The sequence below is a fragment of the Musa acuminata genome, chromosome BXJ1-8, assembly GCF_036884655.1.
Source record: "Musa acuminata AAA Group cultivar baxijiao chromosome BXJ1-8, Cavendish_Baxijiao_AAA, whole genome shotgun sequence".
NCBI classification, from domain to species: Eukaryota; Viridiplantae; Streptophyta; class Magnoliopsida; order Zingiberales; family Musaceae; genus Musa; species Musa acuminata.
The window spans coordinates 13,633,428-13,658,321 of NC_088334.1; the positions used below are offsets into that span (position 1 = coordinate 13,633,428).

General features: G+C 38.6%; 2 protein-coding genes across 4 annotated transcripts; both read right to left on the reverse strand.

Annotated features, from left to right (window-relative positions):
• Positions 1-6,130: 6,130 nt before the first annotated feature.
• On the reverse strand, positions 6,131-7,308 carry LOC103994594 (FCS-Like Zinc finger 2). The gene is made up of 3 exons (XM_018829861.2): positions 7,124-7,308; positions 6,636-6,991; positions 6,131-6,551 (listed from the first exon to the last, which is right to left on the reverse strand). The coding sequence occupies exons 1-3, from the start codon at positions 7,154-7,156 to the stop codon at positions 6,356-6,358; spliced, it is 585 nt and encodes a 194-aa protein (XP_018685406.2). The 5' UTR covers positions 7,157-7,308; the 3' UTR covers positions 6,131-6,355.
• Positions 7,309-13,441: 6,133 nt separating this feature from the next.
• Positions 13,442-19,704, reverse strand: LOC135583690 (mitochondrial pyruvate carrier 4). 3 transcript variants are annotated; one of them, XM_065079196.1, is made up of 6 exons: positions 19,397-19,704; positions 15,294-15,396; positions 14,921-15,019; positions 14,759-14,811; positions 13,929-14,002; positions 13,442-13,752 (listed from the first exon to the last, which is right to left on the reverse strand). In XM_065079196.1, the coding sequence occupies exons 2-6, from the start codon at positions 15,346-15,348 to the stop codon at positions 13,707-13,709; spliced, it is 327 nt and encodes a 108-aa protein (XP_064935268.1). In that variant the 5' UTR covers positions 15,349-15,396; positions 19,397-19,704; the 3' UTR covers positions 13,442-13,706. The 3 variants fall into 3 exon arrangements, with proteins under 3 accessions (XP_064935268.1, XP_064935266.1, XP_064935267.1); XM_065079194.1 differs by lacking the exon at positions 19,397-19,704 and adding an exon at positions 19,126-19,247; XM_065079195.1 differs by lacking the exon at positions 19,397-19,704 and adding an exon at positions 19,121-19,231.
• Between the last annotated feature and the right edge of the window lie 5,190 nt (positions 19,705-24,894).

A 24,894-nucleotide genomic window follows, 5' to 3' on the forward strand; every position in this document is an offset into this window, starting at 1 on the left:
GATGCAAATAGTTTTAGTAGATATGACAAGCCTTTAGAAGATCTGTATTGAACAAACAATAAAGAATATTCAAAGAGGAATTAGAGAATGTCTAATTCAAATCAATTGGAGAGTAAAGAAGAAAAGTATGAAAGAGATGTCTTCATTATTTACCCTCAAATACTTATTTATAGATATTTTTCTCAAAGGATACAACCTTTGAAAAATAACTATCAAAATAACTACAAAAGAAACCACCTTTTCAAATAAATCATTAAAAAAAAATTCTTTTTAATTTGAACAATTTATAACAATCCCCCCACTTATTCAAATTTAAAATTTTCTCCAAGTGATTAAATAGTATTTATAAATAAAATAATATATCTTTCGATTTGAATATTACCGAAGCATCACAAAGTGAAGTCGAAATCTCAAATAGCATAAATACTTTGAATTTATTATTCCTAATGACAACACCAGTGATACCACACACATAAATACAACATCCTTGTATTCCTCATAAAATCTCGCTCAGCCCTAATATAGCCTTAGGCTCAACCAAATTCATGAACTTTTATGAGAGAAAACTCCAACTCTCAATCGAAGCGGCGCCACTTCTAAGTTCATATAGGTGAAGTTCTTATAGTATCATTGTCACTCTTTGAGATGCTTGTCCTAACTTACTGAACTTCATTAAGAGTATAATTAACTCAACCCTCATTCGGTGACAACCAGCACATTAACATCTTTAGATGGGACTCATAAAATATTTCAAAGTGCTAAACCACTCTACATATCAATAACTTGTTCTTATCCTTTGAACTCTTCATTACTCATTTCATATTGTTGAGTAAGGTTGCTATCATTGGTGGATCTTTTATTCAAGGAGTTTTAGCCCCATCCATTTTGATGTTGATCTTACAACTTCTCTTATAATAGGTTTGGTGAATGGATCAGTCAAATTCTCATTTGTTTTCACAAATGTAAGTGAAATAATCCCACTCTTGATTAATTTCTTCACATAATCATGTCTAAGACTTATATGTCTTGACTTTCTATTATATATTTCACTATACGCATGAGCTAAAGTGGCTTGACTATCACAAAGTATAGAAATTGAATTCACACTCTTAGAAATCAATGAAATTTCTAATAGAAAGTCCCTCAACCATTCAGCTTCATTTCCTGCATCTGCTAGAGCAACAAATTCTGATTTCATAGTTGAGTGAGTTATACATGTTTATTTCTTGCTCTTCCAAGAAACAACGCCACCTCCCAAGGTGAACACCCAACTAGTAGTAGATTTGTTATCTCCAAAACTTGATATCTAACTTGCATCAATATATCCTTCTAAAATAGCAGAAAATTTTGAGTATTATAGGCCATAATCTTTGGTTCATTTAAGGTATCCAAGAACTCTTTCAATAGCCTTCCAATGCTCTACATTTGGATTGCTTGTAAATTTACTCAATTTACTAACTGCAAATGCTATATCAGGTCTTATGCACTGCGTTGCATACATAAGACTTTCTATAGCACTTGAATATTCTAATTGAGTCACTGTTCTTCCAACATTCTTGGCTAATTTAATACTTGGGTCAAACAAGATATTTGCTTCTTTGATTTTTAAGTGACTGAATTTCTCCAATACTTTCTCTATGTAATGAGTTTAACTCAAAACATATCCCCCACTATTTCTTTTTACCTTGATACCTAGTATAGTATCAACTTGCCCAATATCTTTCATCTTAAATGTTGAAGATAGAAACCTCTTTATTTCTACAATACCTTTTATGTCATTGCTCACTATTAGCATATAATCAACATAAAGGCAAACTATCACCATTTAGTCATCATAAGTTTTGAGGTAAACACATTTATCTATAATATTATGAATAAATTTATTAGAAAGAATTATTGCATCAAATTTCTCATGCCACTGGAGCCTACTTTAAACTATACAATGACTCAATAAGTTTACACTTTATGCTCATTTCCCGGTAGAACAAAACCTTTGGGTTGTTCTATATATACCTCCTCATTGAGGTCTCTATTTAAAAATACCGTTTTGACATCCATTTGATTAACATAAAGATTAAAAATTGATGTTAAAGTAAAAATAATTCTAATAGATGTGATCCTAGCCACAGGAGCATATGTGTCAAAATAATCTATTCCTTCCTTTTGTCAAAATCTTTTAGTAACTAATCTTGCTTTGAACGTTTGGAGAGTACCATTTGTATGATACTTCCTACAAAATGCCCATCTACAACTAATAGGTTTAGAGGCAAACTATAAATCGACAAGTTTTCAAGTGTGATTTAACATAATAGAATCCATCTCATCATTAATAGCATATTTCCAAAAAGCAGCATCACGAGAGGTTATAGCTTCTTTAAACATTTTAGGATCATCTTCCACTTGTAAAACAAGAGGAATTATTTTTAAGACTCTCTCATTAGTTCCTTCTACAAGGTAAAAAGAAATACTTTGAGAATCAATCTCATCCGATCTTAATGTTTTTACTTTTTGTACACGAGTGCTTCTCCTTAATTCATAAGATTGCTCTCCAATCTCTTGTGAACTTGATTGATGTCCAATCAAAGGAATATTAGGTTGCTCACCAACCTTTTGAGATATTTCCACTGATGACTCTTCACTAGTTGGAGGATGAACATTATTACTTGAAGTCATTACATGTTCAAAGAACTCCACATCTCGAGATTCTATTATGATATTAGACTTCAAATTAAGAAATATATATGCTTTGCTATTTGAGGCATAGCCTATAAATGCACATTTAATTCCTCTAGGTTCCCATTTTGTCCTTTGAAGATCATTATTCTTACAATATACAAGACACCCCCATACTTTAAAATAACTAATGTTTGGTTGTCTTCCTTTCCATAACTCATATGGAGAGATCTTATTCTTTTTAAAGGAAATTCTATTTAAAATATGACATGCAGCCAAAAAAGCTTCTCCCCACAAATTATAAGATAATTTAGCATGCAACAACATAGCATTAATCATCTCTAGATAAGTTTTATTTTTTCTTTCTGCTAATCCATTTTGCTCAAGTGTTCTAGGTGATAAACATTCATGAATTATGCCATGTTGTTCACAAAATAAGTTAAATTCATTAGGAAAGTATTCTCCTCCTCTATCACATAAGTACACATATGTGAATCTTGACATATCATCTATAAAAGTAATGAAATATCTATTACCTCCTCTCGTTAATATGTCATTTAATTCACATATATCAGAATGTATTAAGTCTAACAAATTAATATATCTTTCTAACACTTTTGAAGGGTTTATTCATCATCTTTAATTTAACATAAATTTCACATTTATTAAGATCATCAAAATGAAAATTTATTAAGCCACACTTAACCGTTCTTCTAATCGTGCTAGTTTTAATATGCACTAATATATCATGCCATAATGAATAAGAATCAACAATATAAATAGAAGCAACATCTTTATTAAATTTAGAATCATTGTCAACAATAGAGAATTTGACCATTCTCTCAGCGGAATAGTCTTTTCCAACAAAAGTTCCATTACGGAATAAAATTAACTTCCCGGATTCAAATACAAATTTAATTCCAAGTTTGCCAAGGAGATTCCCACTCACTAAATTTCTACTTATATCTAGTACATGAAGAACATTAGTAAGAGTGACTTTCTTACCCGAAGTGAAAGTAAGTTTCACATTTCCCTTGCCAATCACCTTAGAACGAACTTCATTTCTCATTTGAATCTCTTACCCCTTTGTGACTTCTTTGTAAGTCTTAAAGAGTGCCTTATCATAGCAAACATGGATGTTAGCACAAGTATCATACCACCAACTAGAAACCTTGCCAAATATAGCATTCACTTCGCTCACTGTAGCGCTTATATTATCATCTCCCTCAACTGAGTTGACTTCTGGTTTCTGGCCCTTTTTAAATCTGCAATCCCTAGCAAAATGACCAAGTTTTTCACAAACAAAACAACCTCCACTATTTGGCTTCTTAAATTTTCTTTGATCCCTTTTGGGGTCAAAATGATTCTCTTTCTTTTGTTTGCCTTTGTTGGAATTGTTAGGTTGATTCACAACATTTGCTTTTATATTACCAAAAGAGTTTTCACTCTTGTCTCTCATCCTCGATTCCTCCTCGATTCGAAGATGTTTTTAAATTTGCTCCAAAGTGATATCCTTGGAGTCATTAAAATCTTCTTCTTATACCCTTTCCAAGATGAAGGCAACTTGGCTATTGCAGCCCATACTTGAAAAGGTTCTGGAAGTTTAATTTTTTCAGCCTTCAATTGATTAACAATGACCTGCAACTCATGCACTTGTGTCAAGATTGACTTGTCATCAACAAACTTGTAATCAAAATATTTAGAAATTAAAAATTTCTTTATACCTTCTTCCTCGGCATGATACTTGAATTCCAAAGCATTCCAAAATACTTTTGCAAATGGTTCCACTGTATGAAGATCATAAAGCCTATTCGAAAGAGCATTGAGAATGTGTCCTCTACACATGAGTTCATTTTCATTTCTCTTCTTTTGTTCAGCCTTGACTTCATCGGTGTCATCATCGGTTGGATCAGGAATTGGTTGAAGATTTGGATTAAGCACATAGAAGATCTTCAAAGCAGTCAATATAAACTTCATCTTGTCTTGCCATCGGGTAAAATTCATTCCATCAAAACGATCCAAACGAACAAAATCTTGATTCAATAATTTGATGGTATTTGTAGCCTCCATGGTGAATTTGTATAAACTCATAAAATATCATTTTTAGATTGTTGGAAAAATTCGACAAAGAAAATGATGAAAACACTATGGTAACAAATAACAACACAAGATCAAGAATACTTTACGAAATATATTTAGGCTTGAAACGTGTATAAATACTTTCCTAAAAACGATATTTGTACTCTCTTCTCAATAAGATTGCTATGAGTTTGATGCAAATAGTTTTAGTGGATATGACAAACCTTTAGAAGATCTGTATTGAGCAAACAATAAAGAATCTTCAAAGAGGAATTAGAGAATGTTTAATTTAATCACTTGGAAAGCAAAGAAGAAGGGCATGAAAGAGATGTCTTCATTATTTATCCTCAAATACTTATTTATAGATATTTTTCTCAAAAGACATAACCTTGAAAAATAACTACCAAAATAACTAGAAAAGAAACCACCTTTTCAAATAAATCTTAAAAAAAATTTCATTTTAATTTGAACAATTTATAACGTTTCCAACACTTAGATGAACTCATGCTCCTCCAACCTTCTCTTTCTCGTCCACAAAAACAGAAAGAGCGTGTGGTTTGGATACGAGATTGATGCAGCACACGCCATAGGGATCAACATGCCCCCCATTCCATGGATGCTTCTTTCTCGCATTCATTCAAACAGAAAGAGAGTCGAGAGGTTACGCTCGTACCATTGATCAGATGGGGACAGTCACCATGTCAAATGGAAATTCACTAGGATAATAATGGATTAACAACATTAATTAATAGGCGATCCGACTTAAAGATATCGGACATACATAGTAAAAAGAAAACACACCAAACCTGCTATCGTTAAGAAACGTTAATGGTGGAGTATTTTTCATCCTACGGAACATATTTGAAGTCCAACTCGAGTACTTATTTCCTACTTGGGATGGATGCGGTGGTAAAAGCGGCCCGACCCGTGTCATCTGAAGGATATGTTGGTGCCGACGGTGGCGACACACGCTGTTGTGTACAAAGCATCGTCATGATTTGGCCCCATAGAATAAAGAATACAATAATACATGTCGAGTTTTGTTGTATGAGCGTTCCACGACGACACTCTTACGATGGTTCGATGGAACCTGTATCGAATCCACGGGCGGAAAAGATCAAACATGGTTTTGTCTAATTTTATTCTCCGACCGATGTGTGAAAGTCGATTTTGATCACATCGACAGGCGATTCCTTCGTGCAAGCATCAGACAAGCATAAGAATCATAGACTATCTATTTCCACGCTCCTTTTAAGGCTACTCTTCCTGTGAACTGCCCATTTCCTATGGTTTACATAGGAGTTTTACCTGTGAACTGCCTCGGGAGAAAGGAAGAAGAGGAAAGTAATTATCCTTCACATGTAACTTGATCACCTGCTTCCTTCAAAAGGCTCATATCAAATATCATTTATTTCAAGAAACAGCCAACCGAGGGGGGCGGGGTGGTGGAAAAAGGGGACAAAATGGAGGATCCAAAAAGAAGGCAGCATCCCCGGACGCGATCTACTTTGTTGCCCAGCACCCACATGAACCATCTTGCTTCAACTCTCTCTCTCTCTCTCTCTATCTTTCTTGGTCGCGTGTTATATCTCACGGTTGGCCGTTAGCCTGCAACCACGGCGGTGCCGGCCCTAACGTGGACCTTGTGGGACTTGGATGGGCCGGTGGCAGTGCCACCCTTGCTCGAGTCCTTGCTGGAAGAAGAAGCCTTGGGGGGGACCTTCCGGTTCTGCTCCTTGCTTTCATCCATCTCGATCTGCTCCTGCCGGCACTCCTCGCTACAGAACGGCAAATCCCCTCTGCGCATCATCCGAAATAACTATAACAACCGCCATGCGTGACAAACAACGCGGAAGAAAGGAGGGGGAGAAAGAAGGGCGAACCTGTACATGAAGATGTCGCGGTTGCCGGCAAGAGGCTTGCCGCAGAGGAAGCACGAGTCCAAGAAGTGGTGCGGCTCCTCGTCGTCGAGGCCGTCGCAGAAGAACCTGGCCTTGGGCGACCGAGATCCCGCTGCCGCTCCGGCGGAATTATAAGGAGCAGCGCGTCCAGCCTCGAGATCAGAAGCAGAAGAAGAGGCGGAGGAGGAAGAAGAACAAGAGAAGGAAGAGGACTCCATCAGCTTGAGGCGTTCGGAGGTCTTTCTCTCCTGTTGTCGCCGTACAGGTGTTTGTTTCCTTGTTTCTTGATGGCGCAGAGGGCGCTGTGGGGAGGAGGCGGGGAGACGCAAGTGAGGTGGCTGTTATAAAGAGCAAGCGAAGTGGGGGGACTAAATAAATGCAAATGCTCATAAATAATCGTGCTGAGAGAAAGAGGGAGCGAGAAATAGACAGAAGGTACAAGAAGGAGAAGCAACAGGTGGCCTTCAAACCACGGGTGGTGCCTGGGAGCGCTGCGAGCCCATTGGCCAGGCTTTTGGGCGTCATGTATCTCTCGCTGCTTCCGTGTTTGGGTTGCAAGTTCCCAAATGCCACCGCTTGACACCCCCTATTTGTCAGCGTGCCACCGCCATGGTTCCATGCGCTCGGTCGATGAGCTTCTTCCTATCACACACCGGAACTATCTCGCTCTCGAGTACAAGACATCCTATATTTCGTACATGCGAGAACGAGATATACATAACATATCATCGAATTCAAAAACTGTAGTAAACAAAAAATAAAAAAAGAACCAAGTAATATGTCACTCTACACTGGATACATACTAGATTTGACGCTTCTTTTTCTGGAACCAGACAACGAGTTCCATGTTCCGGGTTAATTTGAAAATGTCTATGTCCGTGCATCAGCATAGGAATTTTAGGTCCAAAACTTTAGTCACCTGTGACTCGTTCTCCGTCCGGAGCTACGATCCTAGATTGCCACAATCTTGTAGGCAGCCAAAACAAAATTGAGGAGGCCAGGACATCTTCAGGGGCAATAATTGATGACTTGTCCCCCTCCGTGGAGAAACCGCTCGCCAGAGTCATTAAGGATCAATAGAATCGAACCATTAATTGGTCCCTCGCCAGCGATGAGGCCATAACGGGAACGTTCCCGAGAGACGGTGGCGTCGTGGCATGCTGGTAATTGAAACGAGAGCAGGGCCCCTTCTCCCCGCACCCGAAGAAACTTCCCGTGCCTGTTACGTCACGCTCCGCACCGCACCGCCTCTAGCCGGTTCATCCAGATGTACGGTCCGCAGGTGTCCCGGTAGCCCGCACCTCCTTGACGTCACCGTCTCCGTTCCCTTCGCCGGGTGGGGTTGTCCGGTACTGCCTTCTACTTTTTCTCTCCCAGAAACTTTCCACGTGGGTCCACCACCCACCTGTGAGGAGCGCGGCAAGTGGGACGTGGGCCCCGAGCTCATAATATCGAAAGCGCCCTGCGCGACACCCTAGGCTGGTCACTCCCGTTGGCCTATTCCCGTTACGCGGATGCCTTCGTCGACTGACAGCTCGCGTTACTCAGGACGAACGTGGCGCACGATCCGAGCTGCCCTTATAGATTCCAGTGTACGGCTGCGATTAACCGGTAAAACCGTGTCGGTGTTGGTTAATAATGCTTTTTAAGTGGTCGAGCGAGATAGTTACCACATCATTCGGCGTAATTAACCGTACAGTTGCCGTGGGACGAACACGAGAGGTGGGTTCCACTACCCGCGGCTTTCGGCGAAACGGTGCATTGGCCATGGATGGACGTATTACCAAGGTAACGGTGCAGTTAGCTCCGCAGGGTTTGGGCATGGGAATGGGCAGGCGCACATGGTCCACGTCCGGCGAAACGTCTCATTACGCACCACCAGTGTGGCGCCAAGGAGGGGTCGGCTTCAGCGAAAGCCCCCACGGCGAGTAAGTGGCACGCGGGGCCCACGAGATTAATGACAGGTGGAGATGCGACGGGTACAGGAATTAATGGGACGACACGGTTGAGTAATTGGGCGTCCAGGATCCAAATGCTGGGTCCTTTCGATGAGCTGTCCCGAACCCGATGGATGTGATCGAATGGGGGTTGTGGCGAGCCCAATATCTCGGTCGCTGGCACGAGCGATGGAGACGCCAGTCCCGTTCGACCCGTGACCGAGATGCGAGGGCTGGACCACCGCCTGTGGACGATGAGCCGAGGTATTCTCGTCTCATCGAGTAAATCGATGTCAGGGCGAATTTATATGTGTAATTTGATGTTTGAGGTAGATTTGGAGTTGGATGCGAATTTAAATTGGATTGCCGAGACCCAGTTCCTATGAGATAAAAGCGAGCAGGGTGGATGATGACAGGCGCAGGAATCGGTCCACCACCTTTGGTGCCCGCTTGATATTTAGTAATAGAGAAAATAAGAAAACGATGTGTGGGTGGGCCACTTTCGTGACTGACGACTAATTGTCGCAATTAAAACAGTATAAAAAGATTATCGTCTTACTATTTTTCCTCTTGAGTCGTCGGGTCTCAGTATAAAAAGAACCCCAACCCCAACCTCTTGAATCGGTCCCCTCGCTGTTGCAGTCCAGCTGCAAGCAACTATCGATTGGTGGGTTCCCCTCCTCCTTTAGGACAAATATGATGGCAAAGGCAACACCAGAATCACGCTTTAGTCGATAAAATGTTTTTAAATCCGATAAAATCCTCGGTCGCCGGAGCCATCGTTTCGACGACGGAGATGTGACATGAGCGTCGCATTGCCTATTTTCCCACTCTTGTTCGTATGCTTTCGTCGTCTGTCACAGCAAGAGAGAGAGAGAGAGAGAGAGAGAGAGAGGTTACGTTCATTGACTACAATCTCAACTTCATCAGTGGGATGGGATGTCCCCCGTGGCTCTATTTGCAGATAAAATAAGGGAAGGAAGAAAGAAACGAAAGAGGTTAATTCACGAGACAGCTCCGTTCATGTCTTCCTCGGCAGCTCATCGGGACCACAGCTGACACGTACACGTCCAAGAGCATGCTGGCACGCGTGTGTCCCCTCTGCATCGAACATGCGTCCCTCTTCCTTTTGCTTTATCGTTCTCGAGCAGTATGCTGCTCTTTCGCCGGCACAACGAGCTCAAATCATAGAGGGGAAATAAAGAAAAAAGATCAGAGGGGAAGAAGAGCAGCAGCTGAGATCATCGTAGAGGCGTCGCCTACCGGTTGGTGCGTGCACCGAGTTGTAAAGCTCTGCCCATACTTTTTATTCCTCGCCGTTCTGCTTAGTATAATGCGCGATGGAGCCACGAAGTTTGATTCTTTCAAGGTCTCCCGGATTCGATGGGGCCATAATCGAAGGGCTCCGAGGGAATCAGAATCCCATGACAAATCTTTCGGGGCATGTGGGGAAGCATAGTTTAATGGTAAGAGCACATGGCTTATTTGTCACGGGATGTTCAAATCCGATTATTATGTATCCTAATTCGACTTGAATGGGTTAATAGACGTCGAGAAACGCGAGAGGTTTACTCGTACAGGTCACCCTCTCTTCCGCATGTTGCTCTCGTGACTCCACCGTCGCTGCGGGTGTGACTGTTCCATGGAGCCTACAGGTGTTGGTAGGGAGGGCGGTCCCAAGCTGCGCACTTTCTGTGAGCAGACACAACCATGTCGTAAGAAACCTGAATAAAGAGTAAGAAATTTCGTGATCTACCGTACATACATGCATATCAAATTACTTATTATTATTATTATTATTATTATTTCGTGAAACAAGCATTGTACAATCCGAATGGTCAACGTTCATGCGTGGAAGGCACTAATTTAAACAAATATATGGTGGAAATAGAAATAATTGGATTTGGCGTTAGATGAATACATGCAAAAAATTCAACTCATAGGTCGATCTAAAATTTTGATTTTTCCTCTCGATACGTGATTCGAATCCTCGATGAGTATGTATGTATACATATGTCATATACATATATAAATATACATATGTATATATTTATATATATATATATGTATATACATATATATATATATGTATATACATATACATGTATATATGTATATACATATACATGTATATATGTATATACATATACATGTATATATGTATATACATATACATGTATATATGTATATACATATACATGTATATACATATATACATATATATATATATACATATATACATATATATACACATATATATATACATATACATATATATATATATATATACATATATATATATATATAGGCACACGCTAATGACACGAATGATACATTACATAATTTATTATTATTATTATTATTATTATTATTTCTTACTTTATATTAAATGATGAATATATTGTGATATTCTTAGATCTGTATAATAGAAATTAGCCAAATTCATCTTTAAACATAAACTTTAAATATTTTTCATCATAGGTTAGCTCGAGAAAAAATCAAAATAATCGAACAGATCGATGTATTATATATTCATCCATATTACGACAATTGGTTTGATAGTTGCTTATGTGATGATACTAGGGATATAGTACATGTGTTTATTGGAAAATAAGTTTACTAAATGATTCGCTCATAAAATACTTGATGGTTAATTATACCTTATCGTCGGACAGCAATTTCGTAGTCTCAATTGTGTATCTGATCCTTAGACTAGAGACATTAAGGATGTCTTGTTTGAGTACTACATTTATTCGTACCAAATTTATAGGTTTAGAAGTTCTGGATCTAATATAAAGGTAACTGGGAATGACAGCCAACCTTATGAAGGCAATTGGGTATCAATAGATAATCATCTAATCTCGGTATCATAAGAGAAATATTTCATGTATTTTCATTCAGGTAAATTCTTAGCTAGGGTCAATTGAATCGTGATGAATCTGATAAGCGTAAGATTCAGATTGAGAGAGAATGAATTCTCTAGGAGAATCCAATTAAAGTAAGACTCGGATGGATTCCACATAAGCCTGACAACACAATGTTCGATATACGATCTTTGAGATATTAGATAAATGAGAGATTATATATATACGGTAACTGAGGATACACAAGTTCAATAGATAAGATTCCCCTATACCAAATTGAGACTATGACATAGTAATATAGTATATCCATATTCGATAAGTTAAGTGAATTATTATGAGAATAACAATTCACTGAGTCAGAAGGAGTTTTGACAGGTGTAACTTATAACCAGCTCAGTATTGGGACTAGAGGGTCACACATATACGTTGGACAATGCAATAAATAGATGATGAAATATGAGATATCTAATAAGCCTCTATTTTAATGGATTATTGGGAGAAACCCAATAGAGCTCAGAGTGGTTATTGGATAAAGACTCAATATCCATTAAATTAGTGATTATTATATGGGGATCCAATACCCACCAAGAAGGATCCATTATGGTTAATTAAAAGAGGCTCTCTATAAATAGGAGTTGGGACTAAAAGGGTTATAAGTTGGATCCATATTATCGCCACCCTCCTCATCTCTTTATAAATAAGAGAGATCGATCCTTCCTTGTGTGTTGTTGCGTGGTGGTGTGCGATCGCGAACAAAGAACATGCTGCGCGATAAGGTATGTTGTTGTTGCGTTCATTGTGTAGATCACCGTTAAGAGAAGTTTGCAAGAGCTCCTTCATCAACGGATTAGAATATGTGATCTTAAAGGATATACGAGTTTCCCTGTACGAGAATCTCTCATATCCTTTATGTAGTTTTTGATTTTTCAGAGTTTTACGCTTTCAATTTTCGTACGATGATTCCATAAAATTATTTTAAAAAAATAATTTTTATTTTTATTTTTTATTGCACATGTGATTCTCTTCAAAATTTCTCAACAACATATTCAAATTTCGTATGACATAATTATTATACGCATTACGTAGCAACACATTTATTTGCTAACACCAGCACGTGAGTCAGATTCGTGGGCCACACGTGCTGTTCCCCGGGGATCCAGCATGTGTAGATACGCTCGGTTTACCCTCGCTCACTCACAAATGAACGTAGAGAAAGGGAAAAGTACTTGTACCAGTCATAGCATCGAGACGTGGTGGTTGGAGGTGGCGAGGCTTTTTTGCCTTTGACGACACTCCACATGATTGGAATCTCTCCGATCATGTCCTCTTAAAGTAGAGCAAGTGTCTCGACCGTCGCGAGGATTCTGTGGAGAGACGCGTGATGGGCTACCGAGACACAGTAGTCTCTTCCTCGGCTGGTTCTACTAGCGGCAGTGAAGGGCATCCCAACGCCTCTTTTGATGCTGATCGTTTGGAGTGGTTCGTAAGCGAAACGACGAGCACGTGATGAGTTTTCTGAAGCTTCCGGTGGATGATATCTATTATTTCGAGATTGGAGTTTAATAGCTATGCTTTTAAAAAAGGAACAACATTAACTTTGAAGTGACTTACTTGTGAGTGGTCCCTTTTTCTTTCGCGAAAACTGTGAAGTGACTTACATTTTGATTCAACTTCTTTAAACTCGCAAACCAAAGCGATAGCCCGCTTCTTTCAACACGAATCAAATTTGAACAATTATATATATATATATATATATCATATGATATTTATCTTTTGGAGTAGAGACAATATATAAACACGTAGAGAACATCGGAGCATCCCTTGAAAAGTCATCCACTATAACACTCGCTTGGACAAAATCACCATGCAAAACATAAGATAAATCTTTTATGTTTCTATTGAGGCATTTTACTTGGGGTTGTATACACGAGTATTTTTCACACTATGGAGCACTATATAAGGTAGTATTTATAGTCAAACCAACAGCGATCAAATTTATTTTTATTGTTTGCAGGTGTATCGTCAAGTTATAGAAGCTAAAAATTCAGCAGTTGTCAGATGGGAAGAAAAACCAGATCCAAATAAAAAAAAAACAAGATTGGGACAAAAAGAGAGGTTGCCACCATAGAATTATGCCAGGGTTTTATGCCCCTGTGCTTGAGATGCAAAGAGGACATATTATTTGAACAGAAATCATAAGACAGGATCCATCATCGCCGACGCTCCCACATGGACATTGTCAATTTGAACCTTCATTCTTTTGCTGGTACTTCTTCTACCTCAGAGAAGTAATCGTGCCTGAAAATTTTATGTTGCATTTAGAGATTTGAGTCTCCACATCTGGATCAAACTATGAGTACTTGTAGAATGAGCATGCATGTGATAGTATAAATATGCACCAGTGTCTTTGTAAAGAAGATCCACTTTAGTGATTTATAGTTGAAAAAGCTGTCAGTAATCAAATTCTGGCATACCGAATCTTGCGAGAAAGTTGATAAATGCCTGTTCCAGCCATCGCAACATTCACGCTAAAGAGGTTCCAGTTTTTCTGTGATATCACAAACACCAGAGAAAAGGATCAGGCATCACTGCGGAGTGCAACATTTGCATTTCCAAGATACGAGGAAACAAAACTTGCAGACACTAATTGAAACTCCTATTTTACCATTGCAAAGTCACATTTCTATCACCTAAAGTTTAATTGGTTGATACAGTTTTAAGTGTTACTTATATGGGTTAACCCAGGATTTTGTATCTACCAACAAAAACTAGCATTTATGTTTAGCTAACAAGAAATACTTTGCAGGGATTCCATGAATATGCTTAACAAGGATGCCCAAAAACTTCAAAATATTGCTTTTGTATCGTAAGAAGTTCATAAAAACCTAAAGAATACACCACAACTGCCAGAAACAGTGACCTCATCAATAGCCAAGGCAATTTTTTGGTTTATATACAGCTAACTAGCTATATGGTTGGTCAAGTATGCGTGGATGAAATCTGTCACATCAGAACATCATGTGCACTGTACATATATCGCACTATTTTAATATGTGACTAAAGAGAATATAACTCCCAGTACAAACAATGTTTTTATAAAGCAATCATAAACTCCTTGGCTAAGTCTCAACCTTTCTCAATCTCTCCATTTACCTCTTCCTGGTTAATTTGTACATAACTTTTAAATTTTGAGTTCAATGAGAAATATGACAATTGTCTTCTATATACAACTATGAAGCATTAACATAGAGAAATATATAAAAATGATCAAGAAATTTAACATGATCTCTTATGAAGGACTTACAGGTGTAATAACTGTGCTGTAACGTGACCAGATGAGACCAGTGCAAGCAACAGCTGCAGACAAAAAACAGTGATGAGTTTCATATGTCAAGTTGTCAACAAACAATGGGCAAAATGTTGAAACAAAAATTATCAATAAAAATTGACAACCGTAGGAACATACCAACTTGCTGAGGATAAGAAATCTTTTCAGGTGGCTTAGCAAAGTCTGCAACATTTGCGATACTAATTCCCCACTTAAATGTTGGGGCCCAAAAATGGACTGCAGTTAAGGAACATGTTATTCTTCATGAGAAATAAACAATTAAGTACATGAAGCAAACATGCGTGGTTCATATGAAAAAGCTGGGTCAATTGGTTATGAAACTTCACATGAATTTTTCTGTTGATTTTTCAAGAAGCTTATCTACCAAGATCAATATACACACAATATACAAGAGTCAAGTATTGTTCATCTCAGGCCATCGGTTAACACAAACGAGTTTATTACAAACTCAAGTCATGACAGCAAACGAAAGGAAGAAAAAGAAACAAACTGGTTTTAGGGCCCGCTGGGTGATTCCATAGAGCTTGAATCTTTGATGCTGCCATCTTAAGCTTTTATCATATAGTTTTTGACCACTAGGCTTCTTCTCCAACCTGAAAGGGTAAAAGCATAAAAGGATAAAGCTCAATGTCAACTCTACCAAGAATAAACAGCATAACTAAAATTATATATCAAGAAACTGTCATGGTTTGGGTCCAGTTGGGCCTCCAAGTTTGGCCAGACTGATGGGTTGAGGAGGCAGGGGACAAACACTGTAAGATTGTAACAATTACAACCAACACAAAACTTGCAGAAACAATTTTACTTTCTATCAGTAAACCTAGCACCCTTTCAAGGTCGCTAGTGGGATGAGACAAACTGAATTTCTTTCTTTAATAACAAGAAGATTAGTGAATACATAACATGCAGTTTCCTGTTTCTCTCTCAAATGGCACATGGCGGTGCCTGTGCAATTCAGGTCATCAAAATTCCTGTTTTTCCCAATTGATCTGTCAGCTCAGTCCTAACCTAGGTATTAGCTCCCATATTCTTTTTTGATTTTATATCAGCAGTTAAAATTCTATGTTTGTAGTGGCAACAACTTGAATCAATTAGACAAGATACACAAAAGACTTGGAACCTTGGCACAAAAGTCTTCATGAACTGTTAGATCCTGGAAGCCTTGCAAAATTTCAAGCAACTAATTTTGGGAAGATAAAAATGCCTATTTGGTAATATCTCGTGCCTACTGCTGCTATTCATCAGGGCCTACTGCTACTATTCATCAGGCAGCCACGATGCTGCTAAGTCATATCAACAGTTTGGAATACTTGCTGTTAAGTTCACAATATGTTATAATCAAGGAGTACATATGATTTTTTTATGCCAATATTGTATCGGCATGAGGCCGTAAGTGTTGCCAAACGCACTAGGTGCTAAGACATTCCAAAACGCCTAAGGTGCCGACATTCCAAAACGCTCAAGGCATCAGGCGCATGGAGAATAGGGTTTCAGGGGCTGGAGAAGTTCGCTCACACAAGGGGGACAATCGAATGAGGGGGACAATGAAGCATAACTGACCTAGTTAATAGTTGTACTATTATTGGAAAGTGAACATTTTGGTATACATCAAAGAATGAAACTTAAGTATATGCAACTAATGAAAAATATATGACACGTTGCAAAAAATGTTTTTAACTCAAATAATTAATATATACAAGTTTGTATGGAAGAATATTAACTCAAATCAAGCACCTTGTAAGAGAATATACTGCACTTGCAGATTTATTTCTATATCATATATTAATGTATATTCATATATAGGAACATAATGATTGCATATGTGCACACATATGGTTTAGCCTTGCACAATGGCAATTCAGAAGTTGTTTATCACCTAACCAAATGCCCATAACCAGTTAGGTCTGGAAATGTCATAAACATGAGCAATTCAAACGTGCACAACAGGTATAGTTCGGCTAAGTGCAAAGCCCAACGGAATGAGTGATTTGATATCACATGCATGTATAAACTACTAGCCATATCAAATATGTGGAACAATTGTAATGTTGTCACAGATACAAGCTAGCTCTCACAATCTTCTGAATTAATCATGGGTTATATAAGCTATCATGTGTTGGCTTATTCCCTACACATCATATCTAGTAACCAAAACTTCTAATAGTCAGTATCTTAACCTCAAAATTTTCCTTACAGAATAATTAAGGATTATAAGTTATAACCATTCTCCAATCAGTTAATCAACACATCAGCTTGGCACACACTGAATAAATTTCTCCATGAAAATTGATGCAATGGTGGTACTTATCAGATACTAGTAAAAGAGGAATCTTGTGACACAATAGTTAAACCCTAGATGAGTTTAACTTATGCTTAAGTACTTCGGATCAACAGTTCAGGCTCATCAATTTGGGTGCCATAAGATTGGGTCTTTAAAAATTGTTACCAGAGCGGTCCTAATACCAAGCATAATGAGAGGGCTCGAGTAATAATGAGGTATCCATGGGATGTAGAGCCAAGCTAAGCCTCACATGTTACTTTGAGTTATGAGTTAGGCCTTAGGATTTGACGAGAATGTCAAGCCCTAAGTGTAGACGTTACACACACGAGTTAGTCGCGAGAGTAACAATTAAATGTAGAGATTATTCCATGCGAGTTAAAACTAAGAGTATCACTAACTTAGTCTTATGGCCACGTGATTTTCTGCTCAATAAGTTAATGAAGTCAAGTTTATCATTGGGATGGAATATGACAGATAGTATTAGAGAGAACCTAGAACTAGGCATGATCAGGGCTCAAGTGAAAAAAGAATTACCCATGGATAAAATTGGTGGCACATTACGACATGAGACCACTATTAGGTTGAGTCTTGTATGTCCTCACCTATATATGATTTTAAACTATGGATTGGATCTTGTGCTTCAACGATGATGTCAAGTCTCAAATGAGGAAGATCATGATATCCCAGTTTCATCCAACACTAGAAATGGAAGGAGAATTAGGTTGGTTCATAAAACTAGAAGATTCTACTATCAATAACTTGGGCTTAATGGTCTAGTGGTTCAAGTTTATCCAATTAATGAGTTGATTCTCCCATTGGATTGCATTGTGATAATTAGTATCAAAGCGGATAGTAACAAGAATGTTGAGAGGGCCTAAGTAGGAAAAGAAACTATCCACAAAAGTAGAGCACATCACAATCTGAAAACATTACATGGTGAGCCTCATGGTTCGGCCATGTACTATGATGAAATGTCAAGCCTTAAGTGGGAGATATTGTAATTCCACAAGATAACTAAGTTGATTGATAGGGATGGATAAGACTATTACCATTAGTTTGTACTCAAGCATTCTAGATCACATGGTTTCAGACTTATCAAGTTAATGAATTAATTCTTCCATTGCGGGGTTCAAATCCTGACAAGGCTAACATCTTACCAATTTGGAGTTCTAGAATTTCTTCCAATGGAGACCCTAGAAAACCTTACATCTTAGTAAATATATTGAAAAAAATCCAACCAACTGGTAGAATATATATGCATATATCAGGAACCTTGTTGGTTGTTATGTGGTCCTATTTGCAAGCTTAAGCACTAAGGGAGCTTAGCAACTTCTTTTCTTCTTGACATAAAGGAGCAGGTATAACCATAATATCCAGCTGGAGTAAGCTCTCGAACTAATGATGACAACAAAGTTAGCTCATCAGAGACACCCACTTCAAAAGTCAAATCACAAGATTGAAATGCCACAGAGAACATCAAACCCATGCCAAAATCACTTTAAAAAATCTTGTGATTTACATGTAGGATTATTGCGAAAGTCATTATTATATTTGTAGATATCGTTTTCCCCCTCGTAAAGCTACTTCCCAAAACAGTATGAAACTTGGCGAGTCTTAATTTTCGAACAACAATCAGGGACTACTGGAGACAAAAAATATCAACGAAGCAACACGCTGTTGTTGTTTCCTTCTATGTGTTGCTTTCTTCTAACCTGCTTTGCGCAGTTATCAGATAGATTCATCCAAAGGCTACAGATCTCCGTGGATATAAAAGATTGGCAAAGGTGAAAGATTCCGAAACCAATCCTCAGTGAGACAGGAAAAGAGATGACACAGAAACAAGACAACCAACATTAATCCTCAGTGAGACAGCTGAAGAACAAAAAGGGCTCATGGGTATTATGCTTATTGCATCTAAAAACAGAATCGTCATGAAATTGGGGTGTAATTAGGGTCGACAAAGATTGAATTCGGCTAAAGAGAATCCGAAGCACGTTCGATTGGATTAGAAAGATGGAGGAGATGAGGGCAAAGACCTGACCTCTTCCGACTTGCTCGGGAGACGACGACGCCGCGAGCGAGACCAAGGGGCGTTGAATGACTACTGGGTTTCTTGGAAGCCTTAGAAGCGATCGGAGTCTACGCTATGATGGAAAGCACGTGACCGTCTCGTTATTTAATGGGAACCGATATAATGGCTGTTATAATGTTCTCGTCTCTAATGGTGGGAACCGATATAACGGATGTTATAATGTTTGTGATAATTTCTTTTTGCGTTTTAGCGTCTGTAAATCTTATTTTTTCTGTATTACCTCCTCGAATTTCGAACGAGAACATGGTCGGCGCTCTCGTCGCGCCCGGAATGGCATCAGCTCCATTCGTTTTCGTCGCACCGCCGCTAACATCTTCCGACTTGCTCCTCCACAGCCGCGCCGCCACCTCCTCCTCGAATCCTTCACGGTGGTCGAGAAAGGGCCGCAGGCACCTTCCCCTCCGCCCTCTGGACGGGCATCGACCTCGGCGACCTTAGAGGAGGTCGAGAGCAACTTCCGCGGGGACGTCCTGTAAATACCTACACGCTGCACCGCATCCTGATTCCCAGCATCTCCTCTCAGATGAGCTGCCATCCCGTCTCCCTTTAGCAGCCTTCCATCTCGACTGAGGACGCCAAAAAGCTGCTCAAAAGGGTCATTCGAGAAAGATGCCATCTTTCCCTTCGATGATCGGCGTCATCGAATTCCCTTCTTGAATCATAAAGATGCCATCTTGAGGTGATCCCTGTGCACTTCACCTATAGCTTTATCCCCACAGATTGCCTTTAGTAGGTGGTTGGTTGGAGTCTAGTTTATGGCAACGGAGGAAGAAGAATCGAGTGCCTGTGGGAGACTGTAGGTGGGACGTGGAGTAGAGCTTATCACTGATTTATTGCGATGTAGATGCTGCGGACCATTTTCCAAAAACTTCATGTGGAACAACCCAATCAAGTTAAGGCAGAGCTGTGGACTGCATCGACAGATGGGTTTAAAGAAATGATTCTGTGCATAATTCGTTCCTTTTCCTTGTTAAATACAACTTGCAGGATTTCTTAAAGGAAGGTAACTGGATGCCTTGTTTGGTGATGGTTTGCTCTTAGGCATCTAATAAACCTGATGGTGTTGTTTATGCAACAGGTTAGGTCTTGGCATACATTTGTATACCGATCCATTACATCTTTTCACTAGCGAGAACCTACATAATCATATGCTTTCCAGTAGTGTTTTGGAAATACTTGTATCCTTGCTTACTACCTGGATTATTTAATGAACAGCATGCACCCTTTATAGAATGTAACTCTGTCATTGTTGACATTTATATTTTTAGCGACATGGTTCTTGAGCAACAGCTGAAATATCAATGCTTCTGATGTCTTTTTTTTTTTAAAAAATTTTTAGAGAGAATTTCTAGATTTCAGGTCGTGCTGTACCTGCTATGGTTGCCACATCTCATGAAATTTTCTTATTTTATTGTATAAGGTCTACTTGAATAAATCATACTGTAGCAAATATTGCAGTTTTGGTGTTATCATTAAATTAGGAACTGTCATCTTGATCCTTGGTAAATATTTGAGTTGCTATGCTAGTCATATGTGCCCAGCAAACCAATCATGTGAGTGATACACGTATGACTTGACATGCAGTCTTTTTTGTTTATTATATTTGACATTTTATCACTTTATATTGACTATTGCATATATATATATATATATATATATATATATATATATATATATATATATATATATTGTGATGTTCTTGGATCTATGTAATGAGAATCGGATCGTGATGAAATCATGATAATGAGACCGATTCGCATTTAAACACAGATCCTAAATAATCCTGGTCCTAGGTTACTCGAGAAGGATATTGAAATAACCGGATAGACTGGTGTGTCGTATACCCGTCCATATGATGGATGCAGCTGGTCTCATAGCTGCTCGTGTGGGGACACTAGGGATACAATACATGTGCTCATTGGGGATTGAGTTCACTGATTGATCCGCTTACGGAATGTTGGATAGTTGATGATGTCTTATTGTTTGACAACGATTCTGTAGTCCTAATGGTGTACCTGATCCTTAGACTTGAGACACCAAGGATATCCTGTATGAGTGCTCCACTCTTTGATACCAAACTTATAAGTTTGGATGTTCCAGATCTAGTACAGCCAGTCTTCGGGAGTTATAGTCAACCTTACGAGGGCTATTGAGTGTCGATAGAGGATCATCCATTCTCGGTGTCATGAGAGGAATGTCCCATGTGTTCTTGCTCAGACAAATCCCTGGCCAGGGTCATTCGGATTGAGAGAGAAAGAGTTCTTCGGGAGAATCCGATTAGAGCAAGACTCGAGTAGCAACCGTATGGGTCTGACAGCACCATGCCCGGTATACGATCTCTGGGATATTAGATGGATGAGAGACTATAGGTACATAGTAACTGAGGACAGACAAGTCCAATGGATTGGATTCCCCTGTATCGCTTGGGGACTGCGGTGTAGTGGCCTAGTACGTCTGCAGTCGGTGAGTCGAGTAAATTATTATGAAGATAATACTTTACTGAGCCAGAAGGAGTTCTGACAGGTATGACTCACGGTCAGCTCGATATTGGGCCTAGAGGGTTACACACATATGGTAGGCGTTGCGATGAGTAGAGGTTTGGATATGAGATATCCGCCGGATCCCCTATTTTATTCGATATTCAATAAGTCCATGAATTATTGGATCCTATGGATGAGATCCAATAAGTGTCAATGAGAGATTATTGGATAGAGATCCACTAATCTAAGAGGCTTGGGTAATTGGATGAAGATCCAATACCTAATAGGGTTGGATCCATTATGGTTAAGTTGGTAGGAACCTCTATAAATAGGAGGGATTCAGTGGTTCATAGGCTAGAGCTTTTGTTTGCCTCTCCTATTCTCCTCTCCCTCTCCACCTCAGAGCAGGCCTGGAGTTTTGAGGAGCGTCGTCGCAGCTCTGCTGTGTGGATCACCGCTAGAGAGGAGGGCGCTTGACCTCCTTCATCCTCTCCTAGAGATCTGCAAGGATTCAGGGATATACGATCTCCCTAGGTAACACAATCTTTACTATACGCAGTTTTTTATTTCACGGATTTTACGCACCAATCTTCGTACGACGACAAACATCTCTTTGGGAATAGGGGATTTTGTTTTTGTTCTTCTGCTGCGCATGTGATGTCGCCCCCAAAGATTTTTCAACATGCTAGTCAATTCAATATGACTAATTGACAGATGCAAATCAAGATCTGGTAGTAGGAATTACTGTTAAAGAATGTCCACCCACAAAGCTTATTTTAAAATAAGGCCTCTGGACAACATTGTTGGAAGTTTTCTGATGCGGAAGGAGTTCACTCAAAACAGATTTAATGCAAAAAAAATGTAATCATTTTTAAAAATTATGAATTAAATCTTATATTTTTAATGGGTTGGCCCATTCCATGACAACATCACTTGAATTCTAGGCTTTTTTTTGTTGTTTTTGAACTTGGAAACATCAAGAGAATTGGTTTCAGAAAACGCCTTTTCGTTTTTTAAAAGACTCAGATATTTGTTCGTCACCTTTTGCACTTGGAGGCTTCAAAAGATATGTACGAGACATCTTTGTTGACATTTAAAGACTTCTTAATATTATTATTTTTTTCATTTCTGTGTACAGTCAATATGATTCCTGCCATCTCTGGGATAAATATTCATAGATAGATAATCTGTATATTTTATATGAAGTGATGTTTAATTCTGGGGAATTTATTGGGACTAACTCTATTGCATATTAAGCAGTATACAGGTCACTTGCGATACTGTAGACTTGACTGATGCTTGTACTAACTAACAAATATGGCTTTACATATTAGGTGTCATATTTAGTCTCTTTTTTTGTTGTAAAGCCATACACATATTCTTTGTTTCCAACATGATTTTTCAGATTTATTATGTCTATTGTGTGTAGAGGCTTTATATTGATTTTAAATTCGTTTTAGATGTTTCTAATAACTGATCACATGACATAGACGAGTAATGCACTTGTCGATAATTCACAGTTGTTTGTTGTTTCAGCAGAGTGCTGAGGAGGTTTTCTAAATATTGTGTTTACAAAGTTAGATTCCTTCAATTTGTAATCTGTTTGCGGAAAGAATTTTTACTTTTAGAGTGCACACTCTAGTGGGATAAAGACTGATCTTATTACCACTCAAAGCATCTAGAAGCTCTCCAGGGTCCTTTTTATTTGCTTGAGGTTATCAATCACTCAGGGTGTCTGCACATGTTCAACATTATTTTTTCCAGTATCTCTGCATGTGTGATCACAAAATTTTAACTCACCCAAGCTTGGATTTATGGTGTTGACTATCGTCAAGCTACAAATTTTTTGATGCATTGGCTGAGTTAAGCATTGGTATTCCTTTCTTTCACAACTTGTCCTGTATCAGGTCTATCAGGTTTTCTTCATGGCATATGGTTATCAACTTGAGCAGGTAGCAACCAAATAACTTTTTGGATGAACCTCAATTTGATGCTTCTTTTGGAGGGGATTTTTCTGGATTCTCTTCCTCTAGATGTTCATATTTTTCACCGATATGATCCTTCAGCTTATCTCACTGCAACCTGCACTTATTTGAGATATATAAGTTTGTTAGAGGATGGGCCTTGGTACCAGGGTCAGATTGCGCCTTTGCTATCTCGCCGATCAGGATTTGCATCATGGAAACGACATCTCTTTTGAAGGAATAATTCTGTTAGATTAACCCTTCCTAGATCACGCATTAGTGGGTGCCTTATGCACCGAACCAATTTTTTATACTTCCTTGCTGTTTACGAAGAATGTATGATATCCTTGCATTTGTACAAAAACAGAGGAACGAGCATCTCTTAGAGTTTTCTTGTAGAATCTGGACTTGCCTATGATCCTGAAAGATAAATATATTTAACAGATTACTTTTAGTTTTCTTTAAGTTCCTTAAAATACATTAACTCTGTTTAACTTCTGTGAAAGCGGCTTGTGATGGTTGTATTTCATTTTGGAAACATCATTTTATCCATCAACAAGTTATTTCTTATGGCAGATCTAGGACTTATCTTCTACTTGGAGAAGGAAAAGAAAAGGATTGTTGAACTTAGCAACCGACCAGACCATCGAACGTGCTGATGTTTCGCCAAATGTATGTATACATTTTTCTACCACTTGATTATAATATATCTTTTTCGCTTTGATGTAGCTACAACAACCCAACATTAGATCTCTGAAAATTGAAAAGCATTAATAACTGCACTGATATGTTGAACCAGAGTACAGTGTTTTCATTCATTTATTTGATGATGGAACAGAAAGCATCTCTCACCATTCTTGTTTGATTAGTGTTCACCTGGTTTCTCTTGAAATACTTATTAGAGTAAGTATGATGGATCAGAATGCATTCACTCTATGCCAGTGCTTTTTTCTAATAAAAACAAGAATGCATGTGTCATTAGATAACAAAAACAGTGTTACTATCTCTGAGATCTGTATGACTTGGCCAATCTCTCAATTAACTTTGCTAGATTCACTGCTCTGTAAATTCTTTGAAGCCCACCACGTTTGGTCTCTTGTCCTCAGAAGCAGTTTACTCCTCTAAAGGAACAGAAACCCTTTCATAAGAGTTGAATTTGGTGTCAGTCCTTGGGTGTCCTTTGTTTGTGTGTGTGTGTGTGTGTGTGTGTGTGTGTGTGTGGAGGAATCCTGTTAATTGTGTAAAGTATCCAACCAATTTCTATCTGCTGTTAG

Excerpts from the sequence above, each read along its gene's own strand:
- LOC103994594 (XM_018829861.2), bottom strand. The coding sequence starts at position 7,156 with ATGGGCTCGCAGCGCTCCCAGGCACCACCCGTG. Across the intron at positions 6,992-7,123 it reads GCTCCCAGGCACCACCCGTG|CCACCTCACTTGCGTCTCCC; the intron begins GTTTGAAGGCCA and ends TCTTTATAACAG. Across the intron at positions 6,552-6,635 it reads CGCGACATCTTCATGTACAG|AGGGGATTTGCCGTTCTGTA; the intron begins GTTCGCCCTTCT and ends GATGATGCGCAG.
- LOC135583690 (XM_065079196.1), bottom strand. The coding sequence starts at position 15,348 with ATGGCAGCATCAAAGATTCAAGCTCTATGGAATCACCCAGCGGGCCCT. Across the intron at positions 14,812-14,920 it reads TTCTTATCCTCAGCAAGTTG|CTGTTGCTTGCACTGGTCTC; the intron begins GTATGTTCCTAC and ends TTTTGTCTGCAG. Across the intron at positions 13,753-13,928 it reads CAACTTTCTCGCAAGATTCG|GCACGATTACTTCTCTGAGG; the intron begins GTATGCCAGAAT and ends TAAAATTTTCAG.